General features: G+C 42.3%; 1 protein-coding gene across 5 annotated transcripts in view; it reads left to right on the top strand.

Annotated features, from left to right (window-relative positions):
* Positions 1-661: 661 nt before the first annotated feature.
* ZNF410 (zinc finger protein 410) overlaps positions 662-13,584 on the top strand; it is a 47,574-nt gene continuing 34,651 nt past the window's right edge. For 2 of the 5 annotated variants that reach the window (XM_032180272.2, XM_058429331.1), the window contains exons 1-5: positions 662-936; positions 6,057-6,238; positions 7,839-7,974; positions 10,669-10,887; positions 12,424-12,615. In XM_032180272.2, the coding sequence (XP_032036163.1) occupies positions 6,206-6,238; positions 7,839-7,974; positions 10,669-10,887; positions 12,424-12,615 (580 nt within the window). In that variant the 5' untranslated portion in view covers positions 662-936; positions 6,057-6,205. Of the gene's footprint in view, positions 937-2,218; positions 2,353-6,056; positions 6,239-7,838; positions 7,975-9,287; positions 9,466-10,668; positions 10,888-12,423; positions 12,616-13,584 lie in introns of those variants that run through there. The other 3 variants (XM_032180270.2, XM_032180271.2, XM_058429330.1) reach the window with 3 other exon arrangements.

Here is a 13,584-nt window from a genome sequence, read left to right as displayed (position 1 = left end):
TGACCTTGTGATCCGCCCACCTTAGCTTCCCAAAGTGCTGGGATTACAGGCGTGAGCCACCGAGTCCGGCCTACTCTGCTTTTCTAAAGTGGAATTATCTTCCTCTGAAACGTTTCTCCTTTATTTTAAATCACCATTAGTAGTTTGTGTACCCAAACCTGTCATCAAGGCTTATCTTTAACCTTGAAAATGCCTTTTTAAAGAGAACTCCTTTAATTCCCACGGTTGAGTCTCTCATTCTTCCGCACGCAAATATTTAAAAATAAGTAATTTCAAGAAGTCAGTCAAACTCACAAAGCTTTAACAAGGTGGCATCCAGCTTGGAAGTCGTGTTCAAGCCCGCAGTTGGGACATCCAAGAGCTCTTTACATCCTAATTACAACACGGAACCCAGACTCACTGCATACCCCGTCCCCTATATAATTGCAAAACTTGATTCTGCAAGTTCCTTTCTCGGGCGGTGAAACTTCGAGGTCCTCTCCATGGAGACCTTTGATAAATGTTTAAGCAGTGATCTTTTCTTTCTCGTTTGCCTCCATTGCAACGCCTCCGCTGATGGTTAAAACTACTCCCTCCGCTACTGCGGGGTGGCAGTGACGTCAACGAATTAGCTGACCTGTTTTTTCGGGCTACGCGGACACAGGAGTCCCGAAGGCCGAGAGTGAGTGAGTAGCAGCGGGGCGGCTGCAGCTCCTCCTGTCCGGGGCGGAGCCCTGCGTCGCGGGCCTGGGCTGGCCCCGCCAGCAGCCTTGACGTCTGGGTGCCGAGCAGTGCGGCAGCCGCCCGGCCCTGAGGCGAGCGAGTGGGTGTGTGCGTGGGGGGTCGGCCAAACTTCCTGTCCCGCGCTTGAGCTGCTTCCGGCGGGAGCCGGAAGAGGCTGTGTGTGGACGGAATTCGGGACCGACTGACGGCCGGCGGGCCGCCCGGAACTGGAAGGTGAGCTCCGAGGTGGGCCTGGCCACACCTGCTCGGTTAGGTAGTACCTGAGAGGCGATGGGGGCAGTACCGGCTACTTGGGGCCTGGGGCCGAGTTCTCCCCGAGAGAGGAAACCGCCCTCCTTGGGCATCCCTCCTGGATCTGGCGGGCCCGGGAGCGGCCAGTCTGAAGCCCTGCGGCTTTGGCCCTTCCCCTCGCGGGTTTTTAGGGGCGATGTTCCTGCTCCTTTGCTTGGTTTTGGGGGCAGGGATATAGAAACAGACTGTCCTGAGAAAGCTGGAGTCAGCGAGTCCCCGGGGCGGGGGCTCTTGGACTGCACCCGCAGCCGGGGCCTGCCTCCGGACTTTGGGGCCTTATTTCTGAGGCCTTTGTGGTGTGGGGCAGAGGATGCCAGGAGGCCTTGCCCTGAATGTTTCAGTCCAGAGCTACCCTCTTCTTTCATACCACTTACTTTCTGGGTCTGGAAAAGGGACAGCTGCCTACTTGGCTGGGCTGGGTCGCCCGTTTCTCCTTTACCTGTCAGTTCGGGGGGTAGGAGTGTGTGGATTGTGTTTACGGCCTTTATACATTTCGTGTCGAATATATCTTCTGAAGTTTCTCAAGATAATCCAATTTATTAAAGTTTATCCCACTTGATCATGAGGCACAGAAATGCATTTAGGTACCATTTGGAAGTTAAATATTATTAACTTGGGACTTAAGAATTAGTACTTAGGTTGGAACGAAGGTCAACGCAGCATATTTGCAATAAATAAAAGAAACATTTGGAAATAAAGTCGGGCATTTTGTTAGGGAGTGAGAAATTGCACTTGGTTTTTTCTTAGTGTGGTGCAGAGTAAAAGACAACTAAAGTAGCAGTCAGAAGTTTTAAGTTCTAGTTTTTTACATTTTGCATCTAAGTAGATGTCTAATTTTTGGCAAGTTGCTGAATCTCTAGCTCTGGGGAGTTTTTCTGTAAACGAAGGGGTTTACCTTTAGGGCTATGAACTTTGAGTAGAAGTGACATAAGCATTTCTTTGTTTTGGAAAGATAACTTGAATGGCTGCATAAAGGATGCATTGGAAAGAGGAATTTTAAACGCGGGGTGACCAGTTAGAAGCCTGTTTTAATAGTATAGTAGAAAGTTACTGAGAGACCTAAACAGGGCATTACAGTAGGGAACAGAGAATCACGGGAATTATTGAAAAATGGAGAATGAGAGAGATTTAAAGACCTAGAATTTGCAGCTGAGTGGGAGGAAGATTGGACAATCATTGAAATAGATAATACAAGAAGAACAGGTTTGGTAAGGAAGATAATAATCTGGATTTTGGACATTGTTAGGTTTGAGATGCTGTTGGATATACATGTGGAGATACCTAGCAAGCAGTTAGAAATGAAGGTTTGGAGTTCAGAAGAGATGACTAGAGAAAAAAGTAGGTATCATTTGTAGTGTCATTCATTCATTATACAAATATTTAGTACCTACCAGTTGCTTACTGGGAAGCTTGTATGGAAGCCCTTTAAGCTCATAGTAAACACATTAGAAGTGGGAAGTGACTGTTAATGGGCACAGGGTTTCCTTGTGAGGTGATGAAATGTAAAATTGATCGTGGTTCTGCTTGTACAACTCTGAATAAAGATATTTTAATTGTACTCTTCAAATGAGTCAATAGTACGGTATGTGAACGATATCTTAGTGAAACTAATTTTTAAAAAAGATTTACATTGCAGTTTTGGAAATCTGTTGAGTAAGGAATTGGGAATAGGAATGTTTAATTGTGTATTTGCTGTTACACCTGTAGCTAATGTACATAGTACGTTGCTCTGTTAAAGATGAGATCCCCACAGTACACTTGATATGATACTGAATGCTCTAGTACAAATTCTTTTGAGTTCAGTTGCATATCTTAATGCATCCTGCTATTTTTTATTTTATTCATACTGTACACATACAAATCATAAACTTGGACACAAAAATTGTATGGCAGTACTTAGTTATAATATGAATACCCAGTGCTTGAGAAAATGCTCGTGTTAATTTTTAAAGATTATTGAAATGAAAACACTGAAATAAAAAGATGTCATAGATAACATATAAAGGACAGTAAATAGTTGTCTGGTTCCTCGGAGATTTTACGATCCTGGAATCTCAAAGTTGGAGGAACCTTAAGGATGACTTAAACAACAAACATCTGATAATTTCTTGGCTTGTTAAGACAAGCTGGAATTGGGGAAGAGGAATTCTTGTTTTTTTTTGAGACAGCCTCCATTTGTTACCCAGGCTGGAGTGCAGTGGCGTGATCACTGCTCAGTGCAGCCTCGATCTCCTGGGCTAAAGCGATCTTCCTACTCAGCCTCCCTAGTAGCTAGGACCACAGGCATGTGCCACCATGTGATGCTAATTGAAAAAAAATTTTTTGTAGAAATAGTCTCACTGGCCGAGATTGCGCCACTGCACTCCAGCCTGCATGACAGAGCGAGACTCAGTCTCAAAAAAAAAAAAAAAAAAAAAAAAAGACATAGGGTCTCACTGTGTTGCCTAGGCTGAGAAAAGGAATTCTTAGGCCATAGAGATTCAGGGTCAAACCTAGAGAGATGTAATCACTATTCACGCCAATGGTTCCTACATACTTCCGGTGTGGGTGGGAGTCCTGGCTTTGTAACTTAATAACTTGGTAATTAAGTAATATATTCAGCGTTGGTTCCTTCCTCTCTAAATAGAGGGATGGATAAACCATATGAAGCTGTTGCAGTGCTTGAATAAGAAAAACGTGTGTGGAAGAAAAGTCAGGGATTTGTGATACTTTATGTGGGAAACTTGGAAGGAGCATTTCTATTTATATCTTGTAAATGGTTACTTCTTTTTTTTTTTTTTTTTTTTTTTTTGACACAGAGTCTTGCTCTGTCACCCTGGCTGGAGTACAGTGGAGCGATCTCGGCTTGCTGCAATCTCCGCCTCCCAGGTCCAAGCGATTCCCCTACCTCAGCTTCCTGAGTAGCTGGGACTGCAGGCACTTGCCACCACACCTAGCTAATTTTTTGTATTTTAGTTGAGACGGGGTTGCACCGTATTGGCCAGGATGGTCTTGATCTCCTGACCTCGTGATCTGCCCGCCTCGCCCTCCCAAAATGCTGGGATTACAGGCGTGAGCCGCCGCTCCTGGCCTAAATGGTTACTTTTTTTAACGATGAAAAATGAGGATTTCAGGCAGCTAGAAAGAGAGTGAGAAACCAACAGGACAAAAAATCATTTATTCATATACTTTTTTTTTTTTTTTTGAGATGGAGTCTTGCTCTGTCACCCAGGCTGGAGTACAGTGACGCAGTCTCAGCTCACTGCAACCTCTGTCTCCCAGGTTCAAGCGATTCTCCTGCCTCAGCCTCCTGAGTAGCTGGGATTACAGGCACCCGCCACATGTCCGGCTAATTTTTGTATTTTTAGTAGAGACGGGGTTTCGCCATATTGGCTAGGCTGGTCTTGAACTCCTGACCTCAGGTGACCCACCCGCCTCGGCCTTCCAAAGTGCTGGGATTACAGGCGTGAGCCACCACGCCCAGCCTAAGTGCCCTCTTTGTAAAGTCTGTCTTGTTCTACCTTTCCACACTACCTGGTATTAACTGGAAATTTAAAGTACCTGTTGATTGAAAATATACCCATCCTGGATACATTTTACACTGTAGGATTATTTGTAATAGTGCTCCCAATTTTAGTAACAGTTATACAAAATAAAATGGACTCACATTCCAAAATCCTGAAAAGAAACTAAGCTATAAGAAAGTAAGAATTTAAATTATAGGGAGTGGCTGGGCGCGGTGGCTCACGCCTGTAATCTCAGCACTTTGGGAGGCCACGGCAGGTGGATCACCTGAGGTCGGTAGTTCGAGACCAGCCTGACCAACATGGAGAAACCGTCTCTGCTAAAAATACAAAATTAGCCAGGCGTGGTGGCGCATGCCTCTAATCCCAGCTACTCCGGGAGGCTGAGGCAGGAGAATTGCTTGAACCTGGGAGGCAGAGGTTGTGGTGAGCCGAGATCGTGCCATTGCGCTCCAGCCTGGGCAACAAGAGCAAAACTCCATCTCAAAATAAATAAATAAATAAATAAATAAATAAATAAATAAATAAATAAATAAATAAAAGGGAGAGAACAGCCGCATCAGGGTCCTGAGAGTACTACCTTTGGGAAATGCTCTTCAAATTTTAACTCTTTTTTTTTTAATGTAATTTAAAAAATTATCAAAACAATATGGTTGCCTTTTAGAAATATTGGAAAATTGAGAAAAGAAAACTACCAGCCTACCACACAGTGTAGCTACTGTCGTAGCTGTATGAATCTCCTTTTACTTTTTCTGATGCTTATTATAACTAGTTTTAATAATAGCAAGTATATAACTTTGTATTTTATTTTTATAATTTAACGTGTCAGTCATCTGTTGTTGCATTGTCTTCATAGCATTTGTTTGTTGGTTTGTTTTTTGAGATAGAGTCTCACTCTGTCGCCCAGGCTGGAGTGCAGTGGTCCGACCTTGGCTCACTGCAACCTCCACCTCCTGGGTTCAAGGGATTCTCCTGCCTCAGTCTCCCGAGTAGCTGGGATTACAGGTGCCTGTGACCATGCCCAGCTAATTTTTGCATTTTTAGTAGAGAGGGGGTTTCACTATGTTGGCCAGGCTGGTCTCAAACTGTTGACCGCAAGTGATCCACCTGCTTCAGCCTATCAAAGTGCTGGGATTACAGGTGTAAGCCACCACGCCCAACACTTCATAGCATATTTTGAAGTGACAGTGCCATATTTAATCAACCATTCCCTAATTGGGGGGGGGGGGGTGTGTGTATACATTGCTTCCAGTTGTTTATTATTATGTAGGATAAGATGGACATCTTTGGACATAGCTCTATCCATATTTAAGATAGTTTTTTAGATTATTAGAGGTGAAATACTGCATCAAAGCGTAGTATTTTTATGGGTTTTGATGCCTGTTGAGCTTGTTGTATTTTAAAAGAAGTGTTTTGGTTTGAATTCTTTATTTGCTTGCTTGTTTTGATTTTTTTTGTATATGTAAAGAACTGTCTTTATGTACCTGTTTTTTCCCACTGCTTTTAATGCCCCCTCTCTCTTTTTTACCCCTATTCTAGGTTACATTGATTACCCACCTAGTACAACATCTTACAGGAAGAGCATAGTATTTCCTAGAGGAATATGAACATAACAGGAAGGTATCATTGACTCTGAATTAAATTTGAACTTGTCCCCTGAATAGCTACAGGTTTTGGAAGCTGAATCAATGTTATCAGATGAGTTAGAATCCAAACCAGAGGTGAGCCCAGTCAGCTTGTTTCCTTTTCTTTTGGTGGGCTGTATTTCAAAGTTTATCTTTAGTTTAGGGGTCAGCAAATTTTTTCTTTAATGGGCCAGATAATAAATATTTTAGGTTTTATAAGCTATATGGTTTGGTTGTTACTATTTTTTCAAAGATTTAAAAATTATATTTTTATCTTTTGTGATTGTTTTTATATCTGTTTTTCAGTATATGTGAAATCATTATACATTTAGATAATGTAATAAAATCTTATAAATAAAAATATATGTTTATATATAAATATACACATAAATATGAGATACATGTGATGTATAGGTGTATAAGTATATAGATATTTACTACTACAAATTCTTTTATTTTATATATATCTAAGTATTTTCTTTCTAAATGTGATTGGGGATTTAAACATTTTTTGTTGTTCACTTTTCTTGCTTTAAATTTAGCACATCTGTGTTGCAGAGTGGTCACCTGAATTTGGTATCAGATTACTTAAATTTGAGGATTGGCATTGCTCCTAACTAGTCATGTGACCTTAGACAAGTCACTTAATGTCTTCAATTTGATTCCCCAGCTGTAAAATACACCTTAAGGCTGGGTGTGGTGGCTCACGCCTGTAATCCCAGCACTTTGGGAAGCTGAGGCGGGTGGTCATGAGGTCAGGAGTTCGAGACCATCCTGCCTAACACGGTGAAACCCTGTCTCTACTAAAAATACAAAAAAAATTAGCTGGGCGTGGTGGCGGGCGCTTATAGTCCCAGCTATTTGGGAGGCTGAGGCAGGAGAATGGCGGGAACCCAGGAGGCGGAGCTTGCAGTGAGCCGAGATCGTGCTACTGCACTCCAGCCTGGGCGACAGAGCGAGACTCCGTCTCAAAAAAAAAAAAATACACCTTAAATCTTACTGGGTTAATGCAATAATTAAATGAGCCAGTACACAGAAAAGTGCTTTGTAAAATGTAATCAATATGATGCAGTTGATTTTTTTAAGCCATTATTTTAAAATGTAATTATTTTTATCAATTTTTATCATTTCTCTGTTTGACAGAAGGTGGCAGAGGTTAACTTAATTACAGTGAAGTGTGACTTAGTGATAGAGATACATTCTGAGAAATGTGATGGTAGTTGATATCATTATTATGCAAACATGGTAGAGTATACTTACACAAACCTGGATGGTTTAGCTTGCTACACTCTAGGCTGTATGGTATACCCTATTGCCCCTAGGCTGCAAACCTATATAGCATGTTAACTGTACTGAATACTGTAGGCAGTTGAAGCACAGTGGTAAACATTGTGTATCTAAACATATCTAAACCTGGAGAAAGTACAGTAAAAATAGGATATTACAATCTTACGGGAACATCATCCTATATGTGGTCTGTTAACTGAAATGTCGTTATGCAGCACATGACTTTATCTAAATCAGCTGTTCTCTAGAACAGAGAACTTGATAAAATAACTTTAGATATTATGTTTAGTTTTTCTTTGAATATGGATGAGACTAGTGAACAGTCTTAATATTACCTTTTGGTAAATTCAGAGGTTTAGATACATTTCTAACAACTTGTATTTCTCCGTGTTGTCTTTTCTTCCCCCAGCTCCTGGTACAGTTTGTTCAGAATACGTCCATCCCACTGGGACAGGGGCTTGTAGAATCAGAAGCTAAAGATATTACTTGTTTGTCCCTCCTTCCCGTGACTGAAGCCTCAGAATGCAGTCGGCTAATGTTACCAGGTAAAAATTAAGATCACTAGAAATAGGATAAAGAAGTCTTAAGAGCATAGCCTACTCTATGTTACTTGTGGAATGAATATATCGTTTAATAACTGGTGGAAACTGTAAAAATTAGGAGTCATGGAGAAAAAGCAACTATGAAATCATTAGTGCGTTGGTAGTTTAAGCCACAGGAATGGATATGATCACCCAGAGAGTGTAAGAATGGGGAAAAAAGGTCAATGCAAAACTATGGAACTCTTTATTTAAGGTACAGGGTAGGGCAGGAGAACTTGTAAAGGAGGGAAGAAACAAAGACTAAAATAGTTGGATGAACATCAGCAGAGTGGAGGCATGAAACCCAGGGGAAATCATTGTATCAAATGCTACTGACAGGCCCAGTGAAATAGGGACTAAAAGGAGTCCATTACTGACTTTGGCAGAACCTGTTCCATGGAGAGAAGAGGATGGAAAGTCAGGCTGCAGTGACTTGAGTATACATACTTGGTTTTTTTTTTTTTTTTTTTTTTTTTTTGAGAGGGAGTGTCACTCTGTCGCCCAGGCTGGAGTGTAGTGGCGCAATCTTGGCTCACTGCAACCTCTGCCTCACCTCTCGAGTTCAAGCTATTCTCCTGCCTCAGCCTCCTAAGTAGCTGGGATTACAGGTGTGTGCCACTATGCCTGGCTAATTTTTGCATTTTTAGTAGAAACAGGGTTTCACCATGTTGGCCAGGCTGGTCTTGAACTCCTGACCTCAAGTGATCAGTCCGCCTTGGCCTCCCAAAGTGCTGGGATTACAGGCGTGAGCCACTGCACCAGGCCTATCAATACATACTTCTAAAGGCTCTCCTGGTATGAGGGAAAAAGAGAAGGCGGTAAGATAGAGGGAAATTTTTTGTTTGTGTTAAGATCTGAGATATTTGAGGGTTGCTTTATGCTAAGAGGAAAGAACCAGTTAGAAAAGTTGAAGACAGGCCCAGTGTGGTGGCTCATGCCTGTAATCCCAGCACTTTGGGAGGCTGAGGCAGGAGGATAGCTTGAGCCCCGGAGATTGAGACCAGCCTGGGCAACATGGGGAGACCTCGTCTCTACAAAAAATTAAAAATTAGCTGGGCATGGTGGTGTGCACCTGTAGTCCCAGCTGAGGTGGGAAGATCACTTGAGCCAAGGAGTTTGAGGCTGCAGTAAGCTGTGATTGCACCACCGTACTCCATCCTGGGTGGATAGAGCAACACCCTGTCTAAAAGAAATAGTAATAATAAATTTAAAAAATATATGTATAAACAAACAATAATTAAGGAAATGAAAACAACAGAGTGTTCATCTTCCCTTAGAATGACTGTTATCATAAAGATGGAAGATAACAAGTGTTGGCAAGGATATGGAGAAAAGGGAACCTTTGTACACTGTTGGTGGGAATGTAAGTTAGTACAGCCATTATGGAAACCGTATGGAAGTTTCTCAGAAAACTAAAAATGGAGCTACTTTATGACCCAGCAATCTCACTTGTAGGTATATATCCAAAGGAATTGAAATCAGTAAGTCAAAGATGTCTATACTTACGTGTTAATTGCAGCATTATTCACAATAACCAAGATATGGAATCAGCTTTAGTGTTCATCAACTAATGAATGGATTTAAAAAAAAATGCATTCACCTTCTTTTCCACATTTCTTTTAGTTTTAATTTTTATTTAAAGTATTTTAGACATACAAGTATAAATAAAAGTAAATGAAAATCCAAATACTTGCCTCCCAGCTCATAAAACACAGTATTATAGGCCGGGCGTGGTTGCTCATGCCTATAATCCCAACACTTTGGGAGGCCGAGGTGGGTGGATCACTTAAGGTCAGGAGTTCGAGACCAGCCTGGCTGGTGAAACCCTGTCTCTACCAAAAATAGAAAAGTTAACCAGGCGTGGTGGCACAGAAAAAATACCACAGCCTGAGATACAACCAGAGGTAAAAAGGTAATGGCAAAAACTGCAATAGCTTTTGCACCAACCTAATATAAAAGTTAAGGAGAGGGAGCTCTCTCCAGGAAAAATAAAATGTAGATCCTATTCTTGAGTTAGTATTCATTGTATAGCTATATTTTTCAAGGAGAAAGTACTGATTTCTGGCCTCAAAAAGGACTAAATTCTGTGATGATGTCCAAATGTGAATGGTTGGTTATTCACCAACCATTACTGCCAAGTGACAGAGAATCCTGTTCCTCACATTTTGGCTGACTGCCTTTGGAACATAAAGCCATCTCTCTGTTCTTCTGTAAGACAAAGTTTTTATTTGTGTAATGAGAATGCTGGCCGGGCGCAGTGGCTCACGCTTGTAATCCCAGCACTTTGGGAGGCCGAGGCGGGCGGATCACGAGGTCAGGAGATCGAGACCATGGTGAAACCCCGTCTCTACTAAAAAAAAATACAAAAAAATTAGCCAGGCGTGGTGGCTGGCGCCTGTAGTCCCAGCTACTCGGAGAGGCTGAGGCGGGAGAATGGCGTGAACCCGGGAGGTGGAGCTTGCAGTGAGCCGAGATTGCGCCACTGCACTCCAGCCTGGGCGACAGAGCGAGACTCCGTCTCAAAAAAAAAAACAAAAGAGAATGCTGTCTGCTCCTATAAGGATGTTAGCTTCCAAGAGATGTTGGGTGCTGTGTATCAAAATGGTGGGCTCCTAGAGATAGGTGCTACATAAAGCTGTGGTATTTTCCCTTTACTAGATGATACTACAAATCATTCTAACTCCTCCAAGGAGGTCCCTTCCTCAGCTGTTTTGAGAAGCCTTCGGGTGAATGTGGGTCCAGACGGAGAGGAGACGAGAGCTCAGACTGTACAGAAATCCCCGGAGTTTTTGTCCACTTCAGAGTCTTCTAGCTTGCTGCAAGATCTACAGCCAAGTGATAGCACTTCTTTTATTCTTCTTAACCTAACAAGAGCAGGTATTCTTTCCTTTTTTTTGAGCTCTGCTTATGCCTAAGAAAAAAATTAGGGGTGGAGCATATTTAACTTAGTCATACTTAAAATAGAAAGAAGCTTTAGTATTTTATTATTTTGGAGAATTGGTGTGTTTGGTGACCATTTGAATATGTAGAGGGAGAGGGAGGACTCTAGTATGACTCATATCTTGTTTGGGAAATTATGTAGTGCCATTTACTGAGGTCGCACAGGAAGAGCAAGGCCTGGGGGAGGATGATTAGTTCCAATCTGTGCCTATTTATGTTGAGATTTTGGAGGTATATTCAGGAGGACATGTCCTTTAGAGAGTTAGAAACAGGAATCCAGAGTTCTAGGAAGGTCTGTTTTGGTGCTTATCAGCATTCAGGAAACGTATGAAACAATGAACACAGATTCTTTGATTCAAGAGAAGTCTCAAGCATAAACAGAAAAGAAGGCAAGTCTGGGACTCTGGGAAAAAACATTTAAGAGGACGACAGAAGAGCAGGAAGGAGCAGCTGGAAGGGGATGAAGAGAACTGGGAGAGATTGGTAGCAGGGAAGCCAAGGGAGGAAGAAGTTTTAAGGCAGAAAAGATACGAAATCATGCCAAATACTACATGATGGGCTTATTAGTGAGAAGAAGTGTGTGTCTGGTGACCCTAGCAAGAGCAATTGTTACTGTGGTAGCTGATGTAGAGGCCAGGGTTAAAGAGATGGGGAGTCGATGGGAGGTAAGACAATAGATATGCAAGTTAGAAGGTACACTTGTTCAAGAAACTTGACTTTAAAGGAACAGGGAAGAAGGTAATAGCTAGAGAAGTATTTCGGGTTTTCTAATTCTTTTTAAAAATAAGGGTGAGAGACTTGAGTTAAGACATATTTAAAGACATAAGGAAATGCTGGCCGATAGGAACCAGTTGCAGATGGGAGAGAGGAGATAACACAAGTATATATGGGGTGATAATTGAAGCATGAGAATGAAATACAGTAGGTGGGGGTTAGTCTGGTTGACCAAGAAAGATAGCTTTGCCTCTGAAACCAGAGGGGGCAAGGTAATGACAAGCTTGTAGACTAAAGGTAGAAAGGTGATAGCCTACTCTTCAGTGAGAAGTTTGAGGTAAAAGGCGAAGGTCAGGAATAGCTTATTTAGGACATGGAGAGTTTCTGGGCCGGGCGCAGTGACTCAACGCCTGTAATCCCAGTACTTTGGGAGGCCGAGGTGGGCGGATCACGAGGTCAGGAGTTCAAGACCAGCCTGACCAACATGGTGAAACCCCGTCTCTACTAAAAATACAAAAATAGCCAGGTGTGGTGGCACATGCCTGTAATCCCAGCTACTCAGGAGGCTAAGGCAAGAGAATCGCTTGAACCTGGGAAGCATAGGTTGCAGTAAGCTGAGATTGCGCTGCCGCACTCCAGCCTGAGTGACAGAGCGAGACTCAAAAAAAAAAAAAAAAAAGGGACATGGAGAGTCTCTGAGCCAAGGCAAATAAAAGGCTTGCTTGGTTGCTAACTTTTCATATATTTTGTTTCTTCCAGGTCTGGGCTCTTCAGCTGAGCACTTAGTGTTCGTACAGGATGAGGCAGAAGATTCAGGGAATGATTTCCTCTCCAGTGAGAGCACAGACAGTAGCATTCCATGGTTCCTCCGGGTTCAAGAGTTGGCCCATGATAGTTTGATTGCTGCTACTCGTGCACAACTGGCAAAGAATGCAAAAACCAGCAGCAATGGTGAGGCCTGTCAGCATTTTCCTTGCCACTATTCTGTGCAAAGATTTTGGTAATGCAGTGGCCGGTTTGAGTTGTATATAATTCAAGTTATTCTATTGATGAGAGCAGAAGGCTAGAAATCTGTAAATTGTTTAAATTTTATTTTGTATAAAATAACTTGGCCATGCCAGATTTGTGTTCAAAACCAACTAGTATTCTGAATTCTCAACTTTAAATAATGTACAGAGCCCCTTTGAAAGAAAAAATAATATACATCCTGGGTTTGAATTTTTTTATTGTAATGTCTCTTAAATATGCAAAAACGTAAATTCTGTGTAAACTTCATATACTTAGAGCTCTTTTTTTTTTTTTGAGACGGAGTCTCGCTCTGTCGCCCAGGCTGGAGTGCAGTGGCGCAATCTCGGCTCACTGCAAGCTTCGCCTCCCGGCTTCACGCCATTCTCCTGCCTCAGCCTCTCCGAGTAGCTGGGTACAGGCGCCCACCACCACATTCACCGTGGTCTCGATCTCCTGACCTTGTGATCCGCCCGCCTCGGCCTCCCAAAGTGCTGGGATTACAAGCGTGAGCCACCGCGTCCGGCCTCACTTAGAGCTCTTATACCATCATGAAATCAAAACAGTTTTATCAGTTAATAGGAATAAAACTACCAAACCCACGAAAATAAAAATAACATTAAGTCATTGTGGCAGAGAATTATGTTTCGCTGAAACTAAATTGCTGCTCATGGCAGTTTAACAATTAGCTATGATGGTTTTAATGCTTTTTCTTTTCAGTTCAGCCTGCCTATACTACTTACTCTGTGTCACTTTTCTCTGTTCTAGTAATTTTCAAAGCATTGTCACTGGATCATTGATGTCATGTGGGAACTGAGAAATGCAAACTCTCAGGCCCATGCCAGACCTACTGAGTCAGAAACTTGGTTCGGATACATGTTAAAGCTTGAGAACCATGGCTCTATTCAGACCACT

This window comes from Hylobates moloch, unplaced genomic scaffold (assembly GCF_009828535.3).
Source record: "Hylobates moloch isolate HMO894 unplaced genomic scaffold, HMol_V3 SCAFFOLD_16, whole genome shotgun sequence".
Classification (NCBI taxonomy): Eukaryota; Metazoa; Chordata; class Mammalia; order Primates; family Hylobatidae; genus Hylobates; species Hylobates moloch.
The sequence above is the reverse complement of the archived record's forward strand: the minus strand, read 5'-3'. Positions and strand labels throughout refer to the sequence as shown.